General features: G+C 43.6%; 8 protein-coding genes across 8 annotated transcripts; 3 read left to right on the top strand and 5 right to left on the bottom strand.

The window, feature by feature from the left end:
- Positions 1 to 160: 160 nt before the first annotated feature.
- On the top strand, positions 161 to 1,561 carry EAF01_006841 (uncharacterized protein; the record flags this gene model as incomplete). The annotated part of the gene is made up of 1 exon (XM_038915095.1): positions 161 to 1,561. The coding sequence occupies one exon, from the start codon at positions 161 to 163 to the stop codon at positions 1,559 to 1,561; it is 1,401 nt and encodes a 466-aa protein (XP_038770050.1).
- A 421-nt stretch (positions 1,562 to 1,982) lies between these two features.
- EAF01_006840 (uncharacterized protein) lies at positions 1,983 to 5,557 on the bottom strand (the record flags this gene model as incomplete). Its single annotated transcript, XM_038915094.1, has 9 exons — positions 1,983 to 2,158; positions 2,247 to 3,349; positions 3,402 to 4,089; positions 4,139 to 4,174; positions 4,224 to 4,326; positions 4,375 to 4,607; positions 4,702 to 5,008; positions 5,068 to 5,343; positions 5,441 to 5,557. 9 exons carry the CDS (start codon positions 5,555 to 5,557, stop codon positions 1,983 to 1,985), a joined length of 3,039 nt encoding a protein of 1,012 aa, XP_038770049.1.
- Positions 5,558 to 6,465: 908 nt separating this feature from the next.
- EAF01_006839 (uncharacterized protein) lies at positions 6,466 to 7,397 on the bottom strand (the record flags this gene model as incomplete). Its single annotated transcript, XM_038915093.1, has 2 exons — positions 6,466 to 6,790; positions 6,924 to 7,397. The coding sequence occupies 2 exons, from the start codon at positions 7,395 to 7,397 to the stop codon at positions 6,719 to 6,721; spliced, it is 546 nt and encodes a 181-aa protein (XP_038770048.1). The 3' UTR covers positions 6,466 to 6,718.
- A 503-nt stretch (positions 7,398 to 7,900) lies between these two features.
- Positions 7,901 to 9,310, bottom strand: EAF01_006838 (uncharacterized protein; the record flags this gene model as incomplete). Its single annotated transcript, XM_038915092.1, has 4 exons — positions 7,901 to 7,968; positions 8,020 to 8,308; positions 8,368 to 9,183; positions 9,260 to 9,310. 4 exons carry the CDS (start codon positions 9,308 to 9,310, stop codon positions 7,901 to 7,903), a joined length of 1,224 nt encoding a protein of 407 aa, XP_038770047.1.
- A 1,833-nt stretch (positions 9,311 to 11,143) lies between these two features.
- On the top strand, positions 11,144 to 13,712 carry EAF01_006837 (uncharacterized protein; the record flags this gene model as incomplete). The annotated part of the gene is made up of 3 exons (XM_038915091.1): positions 11,144 to 11,271; positions 11,329 to 13,374; positions 13,424 to 13,712. 3 exons carry the CDS (start codon positions 11,144 to 11,146, stop codon positions 13,710 to 13,712), a joined length of 2,463 nt encoding a protein of 820 aa, XP_038770046.1.
- An 832-nt stretch (positions 13,713 to 14,544) lies between these two features.
- Positions 14,545 to 16,662, bottom strand: EAF01_006836 (uncharacterized protein; the record flags this gene model as incomplete). Its single annotated transcript, XM_038915090.1, has 4 exons — positions 14,545 to 14,759; positions 15,014 to 15,821; positions 16,009 to 16,295; positions 16,557 to 16,662. The coding sequence occupies 4 exons, from the start codon at positions 16,660 to 16,662 to the stop codon at positions 14,545 to 14,547; spliced, it is 1,416 nt and encodes a 471-aa protein (XP_038770045.1).
- A 1,904-nt stretch (positions 16,663 to 18,566) lies between these two features.
- Positions 18,567 to 19,718, top strand: EAF01_006835 (uncharacterized protein; the record flags this gene model as incomplete). Its single annotated transcript, XM_038915089.1, has 1 exon — positions 18,567 to 19,718. One exon carries the CDS (start codon positions 18,567 to 18,569, stop codon positions 19,716 to 19,718), a length of 1,152 nt encoding a protein of 383 aa, XP_038770044.1.
- A 582-nt stretch (positions 19,719 to 20,300) lies between these two features.
- EAF01_006834 (uncharacterized protein) lies at positions 20,301 to 21,943 on the bottom strand (the record flags this gene model as incomplete). Its single annotated transcript, XM_038915088.1, has 5 exons — positions 20,301 to 20,960; positions 21,104 to 21,232; positions 21,319 to 21,426; positions 21,489 to 21,858; positions 21,920 to 21,943. The coding sequence occupies 5 exons, from the start codon at positions 21,941 to 21,943 to the stop codon at positions 20,557 to 20,559; spliced, it is 1,035 nt and encodes a 344-aa protein (XP_038770043.1). The 3' UTR covers positions 20,301 to 20,556.
- Between the last annotated feature and the right edge of the window lie 1,176 nt (positions 21,944 to 23,119).

Raw genomic sequence — 23,119 nt, 5'->3', positions numbered from 1 at the left:
AACACCATCAATTGGGTCAGAGCTCCACTAGGGAATCTTGACCGAACATTCTCTTTTCTCACTTGATATAAAGGGAAAAGGTCAAGGGAAGAGAGTAACAAAGTCCTCAGCTCGACTCAATTTCCTCACCAAAAAGGAGGAAAGACAATTGTCAATTGCAATGCAACCATTGACAAGGCTCGTTCCTCGGTTTGCAATCGACTCAGGTTCAGTCTCCATATCGAGAACTTTAAGAATCTCTCCTCGACCTTCTGTCAAATCGTCAATCTGTCTACAATGTAAAATCTATTCTCCTAGTCTGCGGCGACATTTCGCAGATGACCAAAGACCTATAATAGAACCGCCTCCTCATCTTCGACCTAAGGTTACACCTCCGCCTGAAGAACCTAAACCCCAAGTCGACGAACAGCCTACTCCTACTCCGGAGTCCCGCGAACAAGATGTCTCTCCCTCTCCCAAATCCGAAAAGGATGGAGAGCTTCCTTCTACCCTCGAAAGCCGACGCCTGGCAGTGACCAAGAAACTATCCCATCTCATGGATCATATGCAAGGCAACATATTCATAGCATCTCAACGGATCAACGATCTCACAGGCTACTCCGGCATTGAAGCCCTCAAGAACAAAATCACCGATCTCGAAACCCAAGTTGCCAATTCCAAAGACCTAGTCCGAAGTACTCGACTACACTACAAAACCACCGTCGCAGATCGTGCTTCTTCTCAACGTGAGGTTACAACTTTATTAGCAAGGAAAGATACATGGACACCTGCCGATCTCGAGCGTTTTACACATCTATACCGTATGGATCATACCAACGAACAAGCAGTTCAGGAAGCAGCTACTCGACTCGCAGACGCAGAACGCGAAGCTGAGAAAGCAGCAGGAGAATTGAGTAGCAGCATATTATCACGATATCATGAGGAACAGATTTGGAGTGACAAGATTCGAAGAATGAGTACATGGGGAACATGGGGATTAATGGGAGTGAACGTCTTATTATTCTTGGTATTCCAATTTGGATTTGAGCCATGGAGAAGGAGAAGATTGGTCGCAGGATTTGAAGACAAAGTTAGAGAGGCACTAGAGAGAGAGAAGACCTTTGCCATGTCGACAGCTACACGAGGTGCCGAAGTTGGTGGGGGAGAGGGTTCAGAAGTAAGCTTGGATGAGATCGTCGCATCTGGTATTCAAGAATTGGAAGAAGAAACCGCAGAAAAGGCTCTGGATGAACCAGCGGTAGAAGCAGTAGCTGCTGTAATGGAAGGCGAAGTATCACATCACGAATCAAATAACGAGCCAGCTCCAGAAATTGGCGAAGCAGCAGCAGCAATGGATACTGCAGAATTAAGCATACCATATTCGAAACCCGCATTCGATTACCGAAACATAGAATCGTGGAAAGAAAAAATGGAAGCCGGGAAAGCTGCGGCAATAGATTTATGGAGTACACAACAAATTTCGATACCAAAAAGAGACATGACGATCATAGCATTAGAAAGTGCCGCTGGGGGAGCAGTGCTTGTAGGAGCCATCTTTACTCTTATTATACGTCGTTCATAGATTCTGAATCAGATGACCGAGAAGGAATTTTGAAGGAATTGTACAAATCATTGCATCTTGTTAGATTTTTTGTACATTATCATATGCATTTGTGCTAGCGATATAAAGGATATGTAGCATATTGGCGAAAGATCCAGATACTCAATTTTGATACCTCTTACGAAGACTATTGTTTGAAGCCTGTCATGTCTCTTTTCTGGTTGCATGATTTGTTGCGTATTGTACTCCTTGTGAAATTATTCACAGGTGATAGTCACCACACAAATGAGGCTGTGGGAACTGGTAACAAATCCATGCACAAGTACACAAGTGGCTGAATATGTATAATTTCTCGTATGAATACCTAATACTTCCTCCATACACTACCATTCATTCCGCTGCTATTTACACTTCTCTTCCTCCCCCGAATTTCGCTTTCAAATCAATAAGCACCCTTCCTCTTGCTCCAAGCCGGACTGTCCACCAAACTAGGCGCCTTCAAACTCGTAAGTACAGGTGTTCCAGCCGTCAATGTGAAATTGGTTATTGCAGCGCCGGAGGATTGTTGAGCCCAGAGTTCGATGGCGAGGGTATTTTGACCGTTGTAGTTTAGAATTCCTGTGGAGAGGTGTGAGTTAGTAATTTGGTACATATCTAAGAAGAATAAAGATGGGGATGGGGAAGGAAAACGAAAAAAAAGACATACCCTGCGGCACTGGGAAGCTTGTCTGCGGTCCAACGTTGTTCACATATTTTCCAAATTGCCATCCGTTGACCCAAAGTTGTACTCTATAATCACTTGTTCCATTGGTTGTTGTTGAGTTTGCAAAATTGAATGCAAGGGGTACATCATAACCCTTTGGCAAATCCAATTTAAAGGTACTTGTCCAGAATCCTACACCTGCACTCTTGATTCCTTGCAGAGGCGATCCAGAACTCCACGATGAAGAAGGAGGAGAAGGTTGAGTGTAACCTTGACGTTCAGCATAGAGACCACCTTCATTCAATGGACCGCGCACTTGATCGATGTATTGTTCACCACCGAGATTTCCGGTGAGTTTCCATGTTATGGAATCTTTAGCGTGGCCGGAAAGAACGTAGTTGAGGATTCCTCGTGGAGATTTCATTTCTTCGGTTCCTACGGTCCAATTTTCATCGAGACCGTTGTTGTCGATCACAACGGTGAAGATGTACTTAGAGCCAGCTTTTAGGTTGGGTAGAGTGTAAGTAGAGTTGTTGGCTTCGGCGTAGTCGGCGCCGACCCAGGATCCGATGTAGGTTGAGTTGAGCCAGACGGATGAGCCGAAGGCGGAGCCTCCTTGAGTGGAGATGTAAAGGGTGGATTCATTGCCGGTAGCGATGAAGTGACCGCGGAATATCAAAACTCCGGTGCTGTAGCCGTAATCTGGACCATTGAGGACAGTTGGGGTTAGGAGAGGAGTGAGGTAGGGGTTAGCTGTTGAGTTTTTGTTGGCGACTGTCCAGGCTGAGTCGTCGTAAGAGGATTTGATCTCAGGGAGGTTGTCAAGATATTTCCAAGAAAGAGCTGAGAGATTTGGAAGAGAGATTTTGGGAGCTGTGTAGGTGAGTGTTGATGAGAGTTCACCAGTTGTAGAATCCGTCTTGTAAGATACTTTTTGGGAGTTGAAGTAAAGGTTCTTGGTTCCTTTGGGAGCACCGATTACTTTAAATGGGACGGTAGCGTTGAGATCACCGTAGATATGGAGATCTGAACCCTGGGTTGAAACGGATCGAACGAGGTAACCTGCTTCTACGATGACGGAAGCTGTGTTCTTGATACTTGAAGCGCTGATTTTGTGTTAGCGGCTATGTGAGACCAAAACTAGATTCGAACACTTACAATGCACCCCATTTGTCGGTTCTGGCAAAGTCTGGTACCCAATAATTGTACGCAGTATTTCGATCCAAAATGTAGACAAATACGTTACCGAGCTTAACCACTCTACGTGTAGTAGATGTTTGCCAGTTAAGGATAGTCGAACCATTGGTACTCTTGCTCGTAATACCTGAGCTCTCAACAACTTGTGCTGAGCTCTTTGTAACCACAGCCAATTCATGAGATTCTCCTGGCCCACCGTAGACGACCAAAACAGTTTTATCATCAAACTTCTTCCAGGTGAAAATTTCTGCTGTAGAGTAAAGGAGTGTTGTTCCTCCAATGTCATAGTCTGTTACATGCCATTTTGAATCTCTACCACTTAGAGTAAGACTTGAGTTCAATTGAGGGATAGTAAGAGCGCCTTGACTTGTAGTAACAGTCAACTTATAGTTTGTAGAAGCCAAAGTTTGATAATCTGAGTGGCGAACAATATAGAAGTTTGTGACGGTTCCATTGCCAAGGAGTGGAGTAGTGGTGATGGCATTGCTGTTGGTATGTGTACCATTGGCAGCTGGACCAACAGATATAGTGAGATATGCGGGGCTGACTTTCAGGAAGTTGGCTTCTAGCTTTAACTCGCTATACTTTTCACGTGTGATCTCGCGGTTTTCAGTAATGGCAGCGCCATAGTCGTAAGATGTATAGCCACCTAAGAATGTGAGCAATAGCTAATAATAGAGCAGAATTCCGTTGCTTACCAGCATGACCAAGATTACCCCAGTTTGTGCCGCCATCTGAGAAACGATTAGTATTTATACATGTGCAATCATATCGCAGACTCACAAATCATATATAAGCTCAAAAGAGCAACACCCGAAGCAAAATCATTCTTGTTGAAGACTCTCTCGAATTGTTCATTCAAGAGTTGAGCACATGCTTGAAATCCCTATAAGAGGTGAGTGACGGCAAACAAATCATAAGAAAAGAGACTCACAAGACCACCCCAAGGATCAAAAGCACCGCCTTGGAATTCATTGATGGAATAGAATGTACTTGGACTTTGTTGCTCATGAGACGCCGCGAAAAAAGTCGGTAAGTTCCCAGCAGGCCAGGTAGTTGGATGAGCACAATCAAATCCTAATGGATAAGAGTCATGACCGTAGATATCAACATCTCCAATTGTAGTTCCATTAACCACGTCACCTGGTGCAAAATGTCCACCCGCATCTGTTTAATGTTAGCTCTTTTCAACACCATCACCAAATATTTCTCTCTTCCTCGTTTATATCGCATGACTCGAGTAAAAAGAACAATAACCTACAAGCGTCGTTACTGATAAATGGCACCGTAACACCCGCGTCTCTAGCCTGTTTCTTCACATATGCAAAGTAGACTGGATCTGGCCATCCACCTGGAACATATCCTGAGTATCCTGAGTATTCATTTTCTGGTTGATACAGAATAATTGGTCCTCCCTTTGTGATTTCGTATTTGGCGATTAGACTGGCGATGTTTGCCATATAGTTGTCGGTTGCTTTGAGATAATCTGGAGCTTGAGATCGTAGAACACCACTTACACGTTGGATCCATCCTGGAAATCCACCTCCAGAGACTTCAGCGTTGATGTACTGTGTGGGTATATATTAGCACGAGATTGGAGTCGGAAGATAGAGAAGTATGAACTCACAGGACCTGGACGAGCAATGAGATAGATACCCGCTTCCTTGGCGGCATCAAAGAAAGGCTCAAAAGCAAACACTCCATCTGCAGTGTAGTGTCCTGGGTTTCCTTCTAGTAAAGCCCAATCAACATAAAAGGAAATTGTATTGAATCCAAGTGATTTCACTTTCTGAAATATATCAAGCCATAGATCGGGGACTGGGAGTCGATAGGGATGGAATTCTCCTGAGAAAACAAATATACGTTCTCCGTATACTTTGAGAGAGTGTTCATCATATGTGACCTGTTCAATTAGCTTTTGTACTATGCATTGGGAGCTCAATTGACCATTGTTTGATCCGATTCCCGAGGAAGGGATGTCAATATATGTCGAAACTTACAACATCCTGAAGCCCAGCATCTCTCTCGACAACCATGTTCTCACCGCCAATATTAATTGACAATGCTGCAGCTTGAGCCGCGCAAGCAATTGCCGTAAAAGCATGTAGAAACCTCATGATTGCAATATCCCAATTGCGAGTGCAGTTATAATCACACACATGTAAAGGAAGATAAAGTATCTTAGCAAGGAAAATGTGAACCTACACCGGATGTAACCTTTATATACAATACCTATGGATACGAAGAAGTTTATCCACTTTCGCCATCTTCCCCCTCACCGACGTGCACAACATTCTCCGAATCGAAAACTTCAATGCCCCGTGTCAGTACACATCACTCACAGCAGTGCGAAGATTAATTTTTTTTTTACATACCTAGTAGACCCATGATATGTGCCCAGTACGAGGAATCTCCAGGCACAGGCACATATAAAGGTACAACTCCGAACCACAACATGCGGGGTAAACAATGTAAACGATCGTCACTCTACCCAGACAGCCAACCAGATGCTTCATTATAACGGAGCACTTCGTTTGGCTAAAAGCAATAATATTTTCCCGACCGAGCTGCCCCGGAAAGTCTTGATGAAATAATACAAAGTAAAAATGACGCCAGGCCAGAAATCCAGAGAAATGTTGATCTTGGTGGAGAAACAGGTCAATGTCTTGCGCACCAACCGGATTATTCGGACGGAAGTATTCAGACACGCTTGTGGTATAGCTTCATGCCCTTGCATCAGATTCTGAAGGAAAAGAGAAAACAAGTTTCTCCGGACCGAAGTGCTCCTTGCTTTTCATCAGAAATAAGATGCTGATCGATGGCGTATTTACCTTCTGTCCAAACGAGAGTTCTGCAAAGATGTAAATGATGTGAGGTTATTCAAATACCCAAAGGCGAGTCAATCGATTCAAGCCACAAGTATCTGTAGGCTTCTTCGGTCTTCTGAGTGGGTTGAAATAACTTCCCATGGGCACCTAACTCAAAACCAACTGGGGAATTTTGTTCCTCAGCGTGTTCCTCCGAACATTAGATTTTATCCATATTTATGCATAGATCGTTGATATTTTGTGTAATGTACAATCGCTCTCGACGTCTCAACGCACGAGGCTGGAAATCCTGTATAAACCACCTATAGGCTCATTTGATGCCTCCGTGTATTCTAGTGGCTATAGTCCTCCTCCCGTTCGATATATTATCGTTCATTCTCTAACTCTTTGGAGGGTGAATGTTCCTCTAAACTCCATCTTTCACCTCCGGCTAATTCTACATCAACGCTCTCATGCAGTCGCCTTCTTTGGTTTCTTCGTTCCATATTTCGACCGTGATGTTGCTCTATTTCCTACACCTCCCTGTGATTGCGAATACATTAGCATAAATTCAAGACGACATGTCATCTTTTCCCATTTTTTCCCGTTCAACTTGACTCCCCAAATACACAGCAACCTCCTCCTAGAACTCTGAAAGAAAAATAAATCTACTCACCAAATCTCCCGCTCCTCTAACCAAATGATATCTCACCCCCGGACAATCTTGACTCCTTCCTCCTCTGACCAATACCACACTATGCTGTTGCACATTGTGTCCTTCACCCGGAATATAACACGTAACCACTCTTCCCGTACTCAATCTAACTCTGGCCGTTTTACGTTCTGCCGAGTTCGGTTTCTTTGGTTTGGTGATTCCGACTTTCAATGCTACGCCCTTTAGTGCTGGAGCCTGGACTGTTGATAAGGCAGGGGAAACAGATTTACGCATAGCTTGTGCAGTACGGCAACCGCGACGGACTTGGTTGTATGTTGCGGCGTGGGAGGGGGTTGAGGAGAATGTCCGCGACGAGGATATTGTGATTGATTTGAGCTGATTCGTGATAGATTGTGTGGTGGGACGAAGGGTAGAGATTGAGGTTGTTGACCGTATGGACGGCATTAAGAGCCGTTGTAGTATTGAGGCGGCCATTGTGAGGACCAAGTGCGGAGATCGTTGAATGATCGCGTTCGTCGACGACGAGAAGGTGAGGGGAGAGAAAGCTTTCGATATTGCCAATGGATTGTGATTGGTGTGGCTTAAGCGGTCACGTGACGTGGCTGAAACGGCATTTTACCATAGAGGGGTGATCTTGATGCGTGTACAATCATGAACTTCGACATTATACAAACAGAGTATATAATTTCTCTCACTATGCAGACATTGCCTGCCTTATTGTAAAAATCTATCTCAAAATTTGTCTACCACCCGATGAGAAACCAAGAGATGTTACTTCCCAAGCCAGATCCTATCCCAGGCCATCTTAACATATACAGCGTTTCAGTTGGATTTTTACCCCATGCAAACGCCCGTACCCCCTTTCCTATCATGCCAAATAGTACCTAGTAGATATATCATCGATCCCCAAACCACCAATGCTGCTCCCTAGAAAATGCATTCGAACACGAATACTATAGTTAATTTAGACTGTGACTCTAGTCTTGTTGGTTTTCATATCCTTCTGGCTTCTCCATCTTATTGATATCGAAGAATCGTGATGTACCTATTGGACAATTAGAACAATGTCATATTTAGAACGAAGAGGAAAACTTACATGAGTATCCTTTCCAGTCAAAGTTATCCTTTGGATTGCAGTGACACTTCAAGTCGAGTCTTGTTTGCTCTCCTGTTGGACAATGGGTGAAAGGAACATGGTAGTAAGCAATATCGTTGAAGAAATGAATTTCTTCTTTCTTCAAGAGGAGACCTGCAGCAATGGAGTGGACTGGTGCATCACCCCAACGTTCATAGAAAAATCCTCCATCTTGGTCGAGTTGCTCGAAGTAATCCGTGTAGGCCTTTGATCGGAGCCAATTGAGGTTACCAATTTCGAAGTTAGACCACTGCAACACTGTGTTAGTAAAATGTTCACGCAACTCATCATTGTATGACCAAAACGTACCATGTGGCAGTGGTTGTAAGTTTCACCACCATCATCACTAAGGAAACCCATTGAGTTGCCTTCGGCAATATGCTCTGGATGGGCCTTGATGAACTTCTTGACACTGTCCCACAAAGTCGGGATAGTCTCGACATATTCGTAAAGACTCAAAACGAAACTGTACTTCTTCTTGTTATCGGCCATGAATTTGAATGCATCATAATCAATATCGCAGAAAAGTTCAATAGATGGCTCAACTCTCCAGTACCATTCGTAGTTCAACATCAATTCTTGTTGGAAGAAGAAACCAGATTCGAAGCGACACATGTGGCGATAACTAACAGAATCACCGTAGATGATCTTTCTTTGTGCCATATCTTCACGGACCTTGCGAGCCTTGTCGGTATCGATATGGTCAGGGAATGACCAATGTTTCTCTGGGATTTCTCCATAATGAGTCTTTCCGGAAACAAGGGATGCAGTAACCTTCTTGAATGTGGCATCAAATGGCTTGTCGTTCAAGAAAACCCAGTCGTAATTGAATTTCTTGTTGAATCTATCCTCGACTTGACGAATGGATCGTGCGATTTCCCAAATATCCGAGTTTCGTGCCAAAGTGACGAATGTCGCATTCATACGCTCTCCTGGGATGGTGGCAGGTGGAAGATCATGAGTATTTGGAGAAGTCTTAGCATCGGATGTCGTCGAATCTTCAGCAGAGTGCCCTGGTGAAGTGCCTGCCTTGGTAGGAATACCAGTTTTATCTGTGAAGACTTGCTGCGCAGTTTGTAATCTTTGGTCTGATGAAGATGATATAAAGTAGACGATGGCGAGACCCTGTGGAGAGAAATCATTAATGGGTGGATCCAAAGGACTTTCTGGTATCCCAAGCATGTCCCCCCAAAATACTTACAAAGAATGCAAAGAGAATATATCTCAAATATCTGGCTGTTCCAGTAGCCATGATGAGATAAGTTTTTTATGTCGAGATTTTTGAAACTCTCGTTGATGCGGCTTTCATCAATCCAACCGTTATTTCACTAACCAATTGGACACGAATGGAATCTTCAGCAGTTGTAGACTCCTTTTAGCCGCAACCCAATCGAATGTCGCGAAAGCAAATAGTCTTCTATTATCTTCTTTTAATTGAACCTTCAATGTTATGAAGATAGGATTGAATTCCAAAGAAAAAGAAGATGGGAAGAAGATGGGAAGAAGATGGAGAAGAAGGAAAGGAACGAATGATAGAAACTGTGTGATATAAAAAACACACACTGGCGAAGGAGTTTTGAAGATGGGAGAAAGAGAGATGGGAGAAGAGGAGAGAGAAGTACGTGTAAATATGAATAAAGGAGGTCAATCTTTCTCGTGTACAGTAAGTAAATACTTGGTGTACCTAGTACTTGCGTATTCCAAAAGCCCCAACAAGCATGCAAATTATAGGCCAGTAAGATTTATTAGTTCTAGCCCAAATTTATCCTTGTTGGGTTCTTTTTCTAGAATGATTACGCAAGGGAGGATTTCCCTTTTCCTTCGAGGACCACCAATTGCCTGGTGAGTTGCTGTTATTATCGAGGTCGGGACCTTTAGCTTCCCCCAGATAAAGTTTGTAAATACGAGACAGTCGAGCCCTTGGAAGAGTGGCACAGTCAGATGGTTCCTCATTCCTCACTGCTCTTCGGCAACGTGCATCTACAGTCAGGGCGACGAGTACCTGTTATTAATACAGTTAAAAAGGCCTTTAAGATCTATTTGATAACATATGATACTGCTGCAAGTGACCATCTGATATACATATTCTTTATACTATTTGGCAATTTTGACAACAACGGCAGATGTTTTCTTGACAGTTATGCTTTCATACTAATCGGGTATATAACAAGGGGGTTCTAGTACCTCACATATGGTACCAAAGGTAAGAACGAAAGACTTTGCGATTTAGTATTTTATTGACTATAAAATGTATTGTTACTCTGTTTGAAAACCATGTCTAGATATAGTCTAAACAATACACATTCGCTGTCAAGCAGATATCAGGGTTTCCTGTAATCTATCTAGTCTGCCTCCACGGCAGTGGCTCCCGGAGGGCCAGCGGAGCGTCATTCTATGTTTATATGATATAATTACCTCCTAACCTTGTATATGTAGTGCAATTGCTGGTTTGAACAATTGTCATTAGATACTATCGTCTATTATGAGGGCAAGCCCCCAAACCCCCATAGCTCGCTCCGCTCGGATTCAGCTCACAGGTATCTAACCTACCAGTGCCTTCTAGACCCCGGGCCGCAAGGCTAGATCCATAGAATCAAGGCATCTATTTTCTTACTTCTCTCTTCTCTCTTCTCTCTTCTCTCTTCTCTCTTCTGTCTTCTGTCTTCTGTCTTCTGTCTTCTCTACCCCACTCATATCAGCTACCACCCACGCTTAATTTTTGAAGCTTTATTGCCTTCTAGTAACATCTCCCTTCCTCCACCTTTCCATCTCGTCACCCTCAATCATCCCACCAACGCAACAAAAACCTCCCAAAAAATAGAAAAGACCACTCTCTTTCTTTCTTTCTTTCTTTCTTTCTTGTGTTCGTTGTATCATTCAACTTCGTACTACTCACTTACTGCTCACCAACAATTTTGTTTCACCGGATCATTGAAGCTTGTATTATCTATCTATTCTGATCTAACCTTTTCTTCGAGAGTCAAAGAAAAGAATTGATCTCTGGAACTACAACTTCACGCGTCAAATAATTTCTTGATCGTCGTATCTTATTAATGGAAACCACGGCTTTGCGATTTCTTTAATCATGTCTTTCTTTGGATTTGATCCCAGTCAAGCTCCTCATGAGAGGGGCCATAATACTGCAGCTCCTGGTTTTGGTCAACATGCGGATCCATTTGCAAGTCTTTCTGGCACAGGAAACGATAATGAAGCGTAAGTTCTGTTTGGCTTTGATCAAGAATGAAAAGCTGATATTTTTTTATCCTGCAGATTCGACTTCGAGGATACATATGATGGTTTAGGAGATCAGCTTCAAGAAACCGGTGATGATTTCAATAATGATACCTTTGGTGGCGGTGCGGGCGATACTGTTGCAAGCAAGCCAGTTGGAAATAACTTCGACTTTTTTGGACAAACGGCAAAGGTCTCCGATGCTATCAATGAGGAACAAATGCGATACACCCGACAACAACCAGTAGTGTCTAGGACAACTCCAGCCACATCTTCATACTCTCAACAACAGCATACGTCAAGACCCGCTAGAACTGGCTACGAGAGATATCAAGAGTCGGAATATGTTCCTGATATGCAGGTTGATGCAAATCTCTGGGGTGTTGCTCCAAAACAAGCTCCAAAAGCCGCCACTCCTCCAGCTGCCGGTACATCTGCACCGAGCCGAAAGATGATGAGTTTGGAAGAAGTTGAAGCAGCCATGAGAGCTCAAGCTAAGAAGCCATCGCAACCTCAAGCAACTGTTCAGCAACAACCAATGCCACCATCTCAACCTCAATATCAACAGCCCCCACCTCAACAGTATCAAAATTTCCACCAACAAGCACCATTACAAGCTCCACAACAGCAACAGCAGCAATTCCCGGTTCCAGCCAGTGCCCCACCTCAATCGGAACAACGCCAGCTTCCTGTTGAGCAACAAATTCACATTTTGCAACGTCCTCAAGTTCCAACCAGTCAGGCAAATGTTCCATCCATCCCAATTCAACCGGCACATATGCAAAATATAAACCGATTTGCCAACCAACTTCACGGTGCGCAACGTGGTCATCATCATCCACATGCTTCTGGAAATCGACATGTTATCACTCACCCACAGCAATTGGTAAACTTATCGGAAGAAGAGCGGGCCGCATTCTTGTTGGAGGATGCTAAGAGAGCAAAGCGAAACCACAAGATATTTTTGTTGTCGAAAGACAATGGCTTGATGACGCCCCAAGACAAAAACTTTATTACTCGTATTCAATTGCAGCAATTGGTCACCGCTACTGGAAATCCAAATGAACATGGCATAGATTCTTCTCTTTCCGAGGACTTCTATTATCAAGTTCATAGTCAGATTCGAGGTGGACCGCGTCAAAACCCACATCAACCTCTGAGCAATTTCGCACAAACATATCTTTTCCAAACCGGCAATCGTCATAATAACATGCGAAGACAAGCTCGCGGTGGTGACAATCATGTACAACGTATGGAACAGCAAGTGCAACGAGCGGTGGAGGCTGCAAAGAACAAGCCAAAGAATAAGCAATTGGTCATTGAAGGAAGTTTAGGAAAGATCTCATTCAGCAACGCAAAGACACCTAAGCCACTGTTGAATATCAAACGAACCGATAGCAATGAACCAAGACCTGGAAATTCACCCAACCCTCGCAAGGCCAACCTCGTCAGTGGTGGCAATAGAAAGTCTATATTGACTGATATCGAGAATGTGTACAACACATTAATGGAGCTGGAGGACCATGAACGCTCTAAACCCAGACCATTGGGCCATGAAGAGATCAATCCACAAATCGCCGGTTTGAATCAAGACTGGAATGAACGACAAGAATTCCTCAACAGGCAACTATGGCGTAATTTGAGAATTCATGAACCAATTGGCGCAACTACTGTTCATCCTTTCATTGCCTTTCTATCATTCAATAAGGGCAAAAAGGCAATTCCTCGAGTTTTCAGACATATCTCTGATGAACAACGCGCTACCATCTTGACCATGATTATTCTTCATCTTGATAAACTTGATGTCGTTCGATTGGCTGTGCCTAGCCCCGACGGAATTCAACTCAGTGCTGAGACACGTGAAAATATTGATCTCTTCCAAGTCACAGTCATGTCGAGCCTTTTTGGATTCCTTCACGATGCGGATTTCCAAATCACTACTGGTGTTTTGGGACTTATCCTTAATCTTAATATTGATTTGATTGCACGTACTAGAATTGGTCTAAGTCTATTGACTATGATTCTCAGTCGGGCTGAGATCACCAAGCAAGCTGGAGATGTTGATGAGCGTGGATGGAATGACTGGTGAGTAATTTTCTATCTTGTATTAGTACAATTCTAACATATTCCTTAGGTTATCCACTCACAATGCATTTTTCGATGCTCTTGAGCCTACTCTTCCAGAGATTTTCCCTGGTACCGTCAACACTGGCGAAGATGTTTACGTTTGGCAATTCCTCGCAGCTATTGGTATCGGTGCCAATCCTGAACAGCAACAACGTCTAGTTATGGCTGTCAAGGATCGTGTTATGGAGACTGTTGGGCTTGCAAAGACATTACCTCCAGTTATGTCTATCCAACGACTCGCAAATGTCAACCTCTTCATGCGTTCTATCGGACTGGATGTTGAGTTACTTGCATAAATGATGATGAATTGAGGGTTGTTTTCTTTTAACATTTACGCATATTGAATTTCTTTCTTCTCTACTATGATATCTGATGGTGGAATCACATGAAGGGAGCTTTTTGGTATTGATTATAGTGGTATATTACCTTTTGCTTCCGCGTTTTTGTTGCTAGGCGATCACGAAAGTATAGCACTGAGCGGTCTCTTTCTGGAGAACTGATACTTATGAATGGGAGCGTCTCACTGGATGGTGGATTATAAAAAATGAGTACTATTATTATGATTTGGGAAGAAAGCGGCTATGGTTGGTGGCCAGCATGATTCTGTTTAGGGACAGGATGGGATACTCAAAATATTGACTTTTTCACAAGATGAAGAAGGACTATAGGTGGGTAGAGAATACTACGATAGGAAATGCAAACAAAATTTAACGAGATATTCATTCATCATGGCACTAGGATACGAATAATCTTGCACTCACTCCTGAAATATTTGCTACGTTTTCCACGGGCCTGTTGTCAGCCCTCAGGCAAAAGACTTGGTTTCTTGGGTGCTGTTTTGCTTCACCCGATCTCTCTCCAATTTTAAAGCGAGTCATTGGCTATTGCCGCGTTATCATTATTTATACAAGAGCTGTACTTTCATCTGATATGTACATGTACAAGCTTTTATCGCCGCATCATGATTAATTCCAACTCTTCGATACCATGCATGTAGGACTACACCTACGTGTACATGGCATTTCAATTGGCATCATATTGATGTACTCCCCAATCTCTAATTCGGGATGTAAGATATCTAAATCTAAATCCCAAGAATCAGTTGACTCCCGCGCAGATAACATCCTATCAAGCTTCCTCCGCTCCCTTACTTTCAGAATCCTCTTTGGCATTCCCTTTCTTATCCATGGTTTTTTCCTGGCCTTTTAGTGTTTGCCAGCGCATGAAGTAGCAGCAGAAGGGGAAGAAGAGAGTGTTGATTGCGACCCAGGCGAATAGGACGCCGAAATTGAGACCGACGCGGGAGTGTAGGTCGAAGAGGAGTTGGCGACTGGCTTCGACGACTGGAGTGGGGGTGGGGTTGTTAGTTATGGGTTGGGTTGGATGTGTGTGTGTGAAGGGGAGGGGGGCGGAATTGCTTGAAGAGATTACAATGTTCTGAAGGCTTTCAATACTACAATGAAAGCAAGCGCCGAAACGAATTCGGGATTCAAACAAATTCAACGTCCAGAGCTCTTAGTATCGAACCGTGTAATCGGACATTGTAGTCGTCCCTCTGAACGACCAAAGACAAAGATAAGAAATACAAAGAACTCACTATTATGCAACGGCCAAGCATACCCCCAATAGAAGAATCTCGGCGCCAAATCAACCGAATAAAAGCTCGTCGAAACGTTTGTGATAACCCAGAAGACCAACCAAAGTGCGGTCCACGGCTGTCCAATAATCATAGTCACATTCTCGCAGGCAATACCTAACGCGCCCATACCTACCCAGTTGAGCATCCAGAAAACCACAAATGTGCCTTTTCCATAAGCCGTGGCGCTTTCGACTGAAGTGATCGATTTGTGACCTGTTGAGAAGGGGATCTGGAAGGCGAGGGATAGGAGGGAGTAGAAGAGGGAGAGGAAGAAATAGGCGACGATGGTGGCTAGCCAGCGCCAGATAATCATTTGGTAGAAGTGGAGGGGTCGGTGGCCTTGAGGAGTTATGTATTTTGTATGGACAGGGAGATAGAAGGAAAAGGAGAAGAAAGAGATGATGATTAAATAAATGAGGCCGATGCTGACAGCGGGCGTAGCGACAGGCGGAGTAAAAGGACAAAGATTGAAGGTTGAGAAACCGATCCCGGGTGAGATTGCCTGGGGACTGTTTCTTATATTCGTTAATATGGCTGGATTAGCAGCTGCTTGATCTGCTACTTGTGCAGCCCATTGCTGGCCGAACATGGCGGTTACAGAGGACTGGAATTGAAGTAGCTGTGGTGTGACGTAGTTGGCGTAGGTGGTTTCGTCTCGTGCTTGGACGTAGATTATTTGAGCAATTCCCATGGGATCAAAAGTCGAATTGCCGTTTTGGACGGCGTCTTGCAGGAGGTTTGTTGCGTTTGCATTGATTATTACTGCCTGGGTATTGTTAGTATGGAGCAACATCAACTACTCTGAGAAGTATAGTGCTCGAGATAAGTTCAATGTGTCTAAGCATCAGTCTGGACTACAGCCTGATGGAAATACTTCAAACTTTTAAATATTTGCAATCCGGACATCGAACACACCATGTCAACCCACAAAAGAAAGAAACCACACAACTCACAGCCCAAGCTCCAAACTCCCAAACTCTCCTCCTAACCTCTATTGGATCATATCCAAAATCACTAGCCGGTAAACTTCCCCACCCCAGCGCACCTTTAGGAGCAATCAGTGCCTCAGCAGCCTTTACAATCGCGGGTCCAACTATTGGAGTTGTGTCTGTGTAAGGTGCAACTCGTGCATCGAAATCTACTACCCAGACTACTAGCGCCGAGAGGTTTTCCTCGACGTGGAAGAGGACGCTCCAGTAAATAGAAAGAATGGATAGGATTGCTATGGAGAGGATGACGGCTGCGTGGTGTTAGTGAGAGGGAGAGAGGGAGTCAGATAACATCTTGTCAAAAAGCACAACGATAGAGAACGCGAGTCTACAGCACGGCGGAGTAGATGTAATCATCCGCCCGTATTTTGATAAAGACCTTCAAGTAACCAAGACCGTCTATCCATCCTGAATTCTCATGTGATTGAACTACAATCTAGCAATGGAAACCCCGCACACCCAATCTCTACTCATCCAACCAACTCAAAGACCCAAAACTAGAAGCAACATACTCGTAATAATCCATTTCTTAACCACATATTTCCTCGTCGCGTTTAAATCGCGATGCCAGAATCCCACTGGACGAGTATCTTGCTCTTCTTCTTCTTCATTCGCCATTTTGGGTCTCGGTATTCAGGATCTTGCTTATCTAGACCGGAATGGCTGTCGGATGTGGGAGATGGATGTTGGAAAGCTGTGGAGGTTGGCTCTTTGGGAATGGTACAGTTGGAATGTTCCAAGGAATTTACTGTTGTCGCCAGAAATTCAGAATACCAAAATCTCACATTGTCCAGCTGGAAATGGCTGGAATCATATCATCATATCATCCAAACTTCAAGATCTTGAATAGTGTGAACCGCAGGAAATTTCAACGACGAATGAATGGAAATGCAAGATGATCGATCCTTCTTGGCAGGTGCTGTTAGGGGAACTTCCCAATACGGATACCTATCTCAGCCAATAATAATAAACCATCTATAAAATTACCACTGGTAGAGATTCTCGATACTGAAGAGATCGAAATCTCATCAGAAAGAGACGATTATCAATGATGTCACTACACAATCGATGTGATATAATGGACGTGCGAGTGATCCTTGACCTGTGCTTAATAAGGTAGGTGACTTCAACGTCGTATTCGATGCAACTCCAGAGGTCGTTAAGATCTTGTTCTTGGGAATGAAGGCCGAACGACTAACAGACTAGACATTGTTTGTTTATCAGATTGAGGTGAATTTGGGAGTTTAGAAGAAAAAGACCATGCTAAAATCCAAAGGCCCTTGATGGTTTCTGCAAGGTTAAAGGTTAATTGTTTATTTTTGGCCGTCAACTAGAAGTGACAATGCAGGGCAAAGAAAGAATAGTTCATCAACATGATGTATGCACTAAAGATATCGATGTGCCATCAATACTTCAGATAAATCACGGGTACTGCCCGACACATATTATAACCCAAAGAAGACGCAAACGAGTTTCAGTACCCGTTGCATCTGAACTTTGCGACACCGTCAAGTCAGATAAAATCCAAGGCATACCAAGGCATACCTAGTCATACCTAGTATGAAGGCTTGCAAAAAAGGTTGAGGAAGGTCACGTGTGATCACCCCAGGCAGGGTTTGGAGACATCGCTTGGAATCAGATCTTACATCTGCGACAACCCCTCGTCCCAAAGCAACGCCATCATATCAATTTATCCAATCACGAGTATTTCTTCAAACGTGACATCTTGATGCGATGAGACGGTTAGAGGAATATCATGCTTTCGACGTCCCAGCTTTTGATGGTGGTTGACTTGACGCGAATGTCCTGTCATCATTCGACTTATCTTCTTCAGAGATGTCAGATTTGGACCCTGCATGGCTGTCAAAATGGCCGTTGAGCTACCCCGTATCATTATCTGAGACTGTTAGTGCAAAGATCTCAGTGCCAAGGGAGCCATTTACCATGCAAGAACCAGCTTCGTCCCATGTACCATGACCAGCCAGGACAACCATCGATACATCTTCTAGGCTTCAGACTTACATTCGATATACCATAACGTATTATTAGAACAATCAAAGCTTCTTTCAGAGCGCTTGCTTCAACAAGCAGGATTCATCAGATGAAAATTAGATCCTTGACCATGTTCTTCCCCCTACACGGTCTACGAATTGGTTCAGAAATCCATACGTGTGGAAACTCAGGGTGATAGAGACGAAGCATACAGCCCTTTCCTCGTTGTCTAGATGTTACTGAGTGATTAAGGTGTTAATGATTCAAGATATAAGATCTATCCAGTTGCCAAGTATATCCCATTTTTTCCTCATCAGTTTCGCAGCCTTTCTTTCAGTTTTATCTACATTCTCTTCTTGTTCAGTTCTGAGAACTTTAACTCTCATACATTCTTTAAATCTTAACTTTTGCAATAACTTTGCATTCAACTTAGGCCGGCCCTTCTCTTTACACTTGTATTTGTCGATTACTATCTATTTACGAACTTTATATTTTCATCAATATCAACTTAAATCACCAATATCATCATCATGAAGTACGAAACCGCAACCCTTTTGATCGCCGTTCTCAGCTTTGTATCTGCTGCTCCCGTCGCAGGACCCAAGAACACGTTCACTCTTCCATCGATACCAAAGCGAATGCTAAGAGGACGTGAGGTTCCTCAAGAACATTCCCACAATCGATTCCTCGATGGTGTTCGTGTCAATCTAAACATCAATAATCCAAACAAGATCCAAGATCCAGTCTTTGGTCTTTTGGGTAATGCGGCTGCCATGACTGGAGCTGGAACAATTACCAACCCCGATTGTCTTCATCAAGCTACCGCTGATCAAGCTTTCACCAATGCAAAAGCTGCCAATAACGTCACCGGTATGGCTGATGCATTAATGTATGCAGCACTTGAGAGAAACACAGCATCAGTTGGTGTTGCATCTGTCATTTGCAACGAAACTGCCGTCAATCCCGAGATTCAAGCCATTCAACAACATCAAGATCCAGCCTCACCAAACGCTGCTGCTACCAACAAAGCCATAGTTCTTTCACTTGCTAAACAGCTTGCTTCTATTGGGGCAGATCCTCAAGAAGCTCTTCTTTCGGGTACATTCGCACCAGGAACTATTGGTGATCCAACTGCTGCTGGTAATACTTGTGATGACGAAGCTGATTCACCTGGTTGTATCTTCACACAAAATCTCATAGTTAACGATGCCACTGCCGAAGAAATCACCGCAGCTGTCGCAGGAGTTTCGGCAAATTCCACTTCTATCGCTACCACCACTTCTATCTCCTCGAGTAACTCAACTTCAAACTCTACAGGTAGTGAATGTGCCGCCGCTGTAACAAGTACAATTACCGCCGTCGCCGCCATCGCGACGGGTTCACCTAATGCAACTAGTGCCACAGGAACCAACGTCCAAACTTTCACTGGAACACTAGGTGGAGCGCCTCCGCCAGTTGTTTCCTCCGCAGGTGATCGCCCTTTCTCGGTTAACGGAAATTCATTTGTGGGTGAAGGAGCAGCACTTCAAAGAAGTTGTAGTGTGCAACATAATGCCTGTGCGAGCGCAGCGAATAGTGGGAGTTTAGCGGGTGGAGTGGAACAATGTGAAACGCAAGAGACGGCTTGCAATGCTGCATCTGGGGCGGCGAAGAAGATTAGACGACAAGCTATGATGTTTTAGATGGGATCTAGAGCTAGCTTAAGCTATTAATCTTGGTGGGAAGTGCGGTAAAACGTATAGATGGTGGATGTGTACGTGATATAATGAAAGAGAAGTATAGTGATCGTGGGATCATAGAGAATGTAGGCAAGAACGAAGATGAATGAATATACACGAGATGAGATGGGAATGGGAGAGAGCGAAACAATGGCTGGCAAATGGTGTGGCGTTCAATTTGTAATGATATAGGAAGAAAAATATACAATCGATACAAACAACCACTTTTGAGATTCTGTTTGACAACTTATTTGACATTCCGTCATTACATGGAGGAGATGTATTCAAAATATCGAATTGTTGGGAATTACTAGTAGATGCATAGATTGACAGAACACTTCTTAACTTTCGAATTTTTTCACAAATTCATTCTTTAATTGTTTGATATCAGAATTTACCCTTCAACTGTTTCATTTCCAGAGAACAGTTGTAAAAATTCTTAAGATATAGGAATTGATATATCAAGAAATATTCACAAGTCAATTTTTGCAGTGTCCCATTGGTCCATACACCTACTGGTGGGATGTTGAAGATTAGATTTTGATCGAATCATTTGTAAGTAGAAATTTATGATATCATTACACGTATACTGATTTTAAAAAGAGTGAAATATACACAAAATAGCTAAATCTTCAAATCATTATACAACAGCGCACCATCTAAACGTACCGCCGTGTATCAAAAAAATAATATGGTATCACCGCATCTTAACCTATTTTTCCAACTCCTTTTCAAGTCCAGTCTTCAGCATACTAGTTTTCGTTCCGCTCGTCCAAGATTCTCATCCCATAACCATCCTCAATCAAACACTTCCACTGCTTCCTTCACTTCCCTCCTTTTTTCTCCCTAAATTCTCAACTGCTCCGAGGTGCAATTCCTTGGCAATTCCACTCCTTCCATTGTTTCCTGAGTTTGGAACCACCTCTGGATTTTGGGTATGTCCATAACCTGTTCCTGCTCCCTCAATTGTAACTTGTCTTTGAATTGGACCACCTTGTTCATAGACTGCGGTGTTTGCATCGACAGTATCGAAATGAATTGGTACAGTTTCGTGTGCAAGGAAAAGATACCAGTATACACCACCGCAGAAAACGCCACCGCCGACGATGTTGCCGAGGAGAGATGGGATCAATGATTTCCAGATGTAGTAGTTTACTGTAAGGGGGGCAGGTGCTCCAAGGAAGATGGCGAGAGGAATGAAGTACACTGGAGTGACGCGTTAGTGGCTTGGACTAGTAGGGCTGGCGCCAATGACTTGGCAGGGGAATCATGCTTGGCGCCTGATTCACTTGCACAACAAGCGATATTTCATACATGGAAAGAAAATGTTAAGGAAATGGAATACGAACTGTTAGCAATAACGTGATCAGTTCCTAAACCGACGAAGCACATCACAGGAAACCAGATAGCGACGATTTTGGAGAGAACCTCGCGGGACGAGATGGCGAGAAATACGGCCATGCAGACGAGCCAATTGCCTGTGTAATATCGTGAGTAAAGATTCTTGAACCATCGTTCATGCTTCTGTGGAAATGAAAAATCACACAGGAGAGGACAAACGTACACATAATTGCCTTGAGGAAAATTTGATGCCATTCTGGAGTAACTGCTTTTCCCTTTGCGAATGAAAGAGCTTCTGCTTTGTATGCTCCAGATTCGAATGTGCCGCCATCTAATCGTCTGTTAGCATCCCACAATCCACGATCCCGGACAAAGTTGAGCGCGGATACTTACAACCAGTAAGGACAGCCATGAAAAACAAAGCTCCCGCCAGATTTCCGAAGAAACTGACAACCCAGGTTTTCAACAAATCCAAAAAGCTACAGCGTCTATGCAATAAAGCGACCACACTGTACATGCAATAACTCGTGAACAAATCGGCTCCCGTAAGGACAACCATGATCAATCCAACAGGGAAGACCATCGCAGAGATAGTACGGATAAGACCTGGAGCATTTGTTTGAAACCATGGGGAAGAATTGGTGGAGAGAGCAAGAGCGCATCCAAAAGAAATGAGACATCCTCCCATGAAAGAGTTGATGAACATTTTATCAATTCTCATACGGGCTTTTTTGGCACCGATGCGCGAGACGAGCTCGGTCGTCTATGGGTGCGAAACATGTTAGTTGAAAATGTGTGAAGCTGTGAAACGTGTTTAAACTCGCCTGTGCTGGAGTAAAGGCGTCCATGGCTTGAAGATGTGACGAAAATAGCTTGTCAAGATGTGATGTGCCGAAACCAAAGAAAAAAGAAAGTTTTGTTTTAAGAGAGAATAAAACAATAAGAAAGAAGAGGGCCAAGACATTTTGAACAACGTTTACCCGTCAGAAATGATTTGGGAGATCTCGCCTCGCAGTAACCATTCTTGTGAGATAAGACAAGGACCCATATCCAATTTCTCAAAAGTGTACAGGGCTAAAAGTCCTTAAGAGGCACAGCACATGGTGATGGTATTGATTATGAAGCTTTGTCCCACAATCACCCCAGTAGGGAGGAACATCATTCGTTGAAAGTCCTGCCGATGGTAAAATACCCTAGTAACAGCTGCGGAGAACCATGTAGATGTATTTCCTCAATTGACATTGGCTGTAATTGCTACTTTCATTGAGCTCTAAGTATCTCTACGTAACATTAAGTCCTCTTAAAGAATGAAGTAGGAAACAGAGGGTGCCATTTCGAAGCAATTTTTCCCGAGAAAACTCGCTAACGATGAAGGAGGTGAAAACTTGGATAGGAGATAGCGTGGGGGAAGATGCTAATGGCAGTATAGTGCTGACTATGCTGACGTAAAACAATCCAAAGAGAATGATAAAAAACCTGCACACACAAAATCATGCAAACAAATCGAACTTCTGTTTCTGTAAAAACCATGCGTCAAAAACATTGGACTTTGCTCCATCAATTTGTGGGGCGGGAAGACATGATCTCTCTCCGGTATCTCCGCTTACCTGCCCCCGTCACTTTGCTTGTCGAAGTTCCCACTCGCATTGCCGCATTAAACGATGTACATGACACCAATTTCGACTCCTATCTATTCGAAATTCGAAAGAATCCACTGACATCCAAAGAAAACGCGCATGCGGCTCACAGTTCATGTGTTCGACTGACTGCAATGCTTGAAGATCCCCTAAAGACTTTCGTTTATTGATAGCTGACAATCGAAATCACTTGTCGGGTTCGCATTTCGATTTTGCCCTTGCACCAGTCCTTGCTGTCTATCATATAGTGGTGGAAATCGGTCGTCTATCCATATAAAGTAATTGCTTACCTGTCATGCAGAAAACTGCAGCTGGAAATCCCAACGGAACGGATATGACTGCCGTATCGCTCTCGTAATCCAATACAGTCCTTGACATGAGCCCACA

The sequence above is a fragment of the Botrytis porri genome (assembly GCF_014898465.1).
Source record: "Botrytis porri strain MUCL 3234 chromosome Unknown BPOR_008, whole genome shotgun sequence".
Classification (NCBI taxonomy): domain Eukaryota; kingdom Fungi; phylum Ascomycota; class Leotiomycetes; order Helotiales; family Sclerotiniaceae; genus Botrytis; species Botrytis porri.
This window is presented reverse-complemented; position numbering and strand designations above follow the sequence as displayed.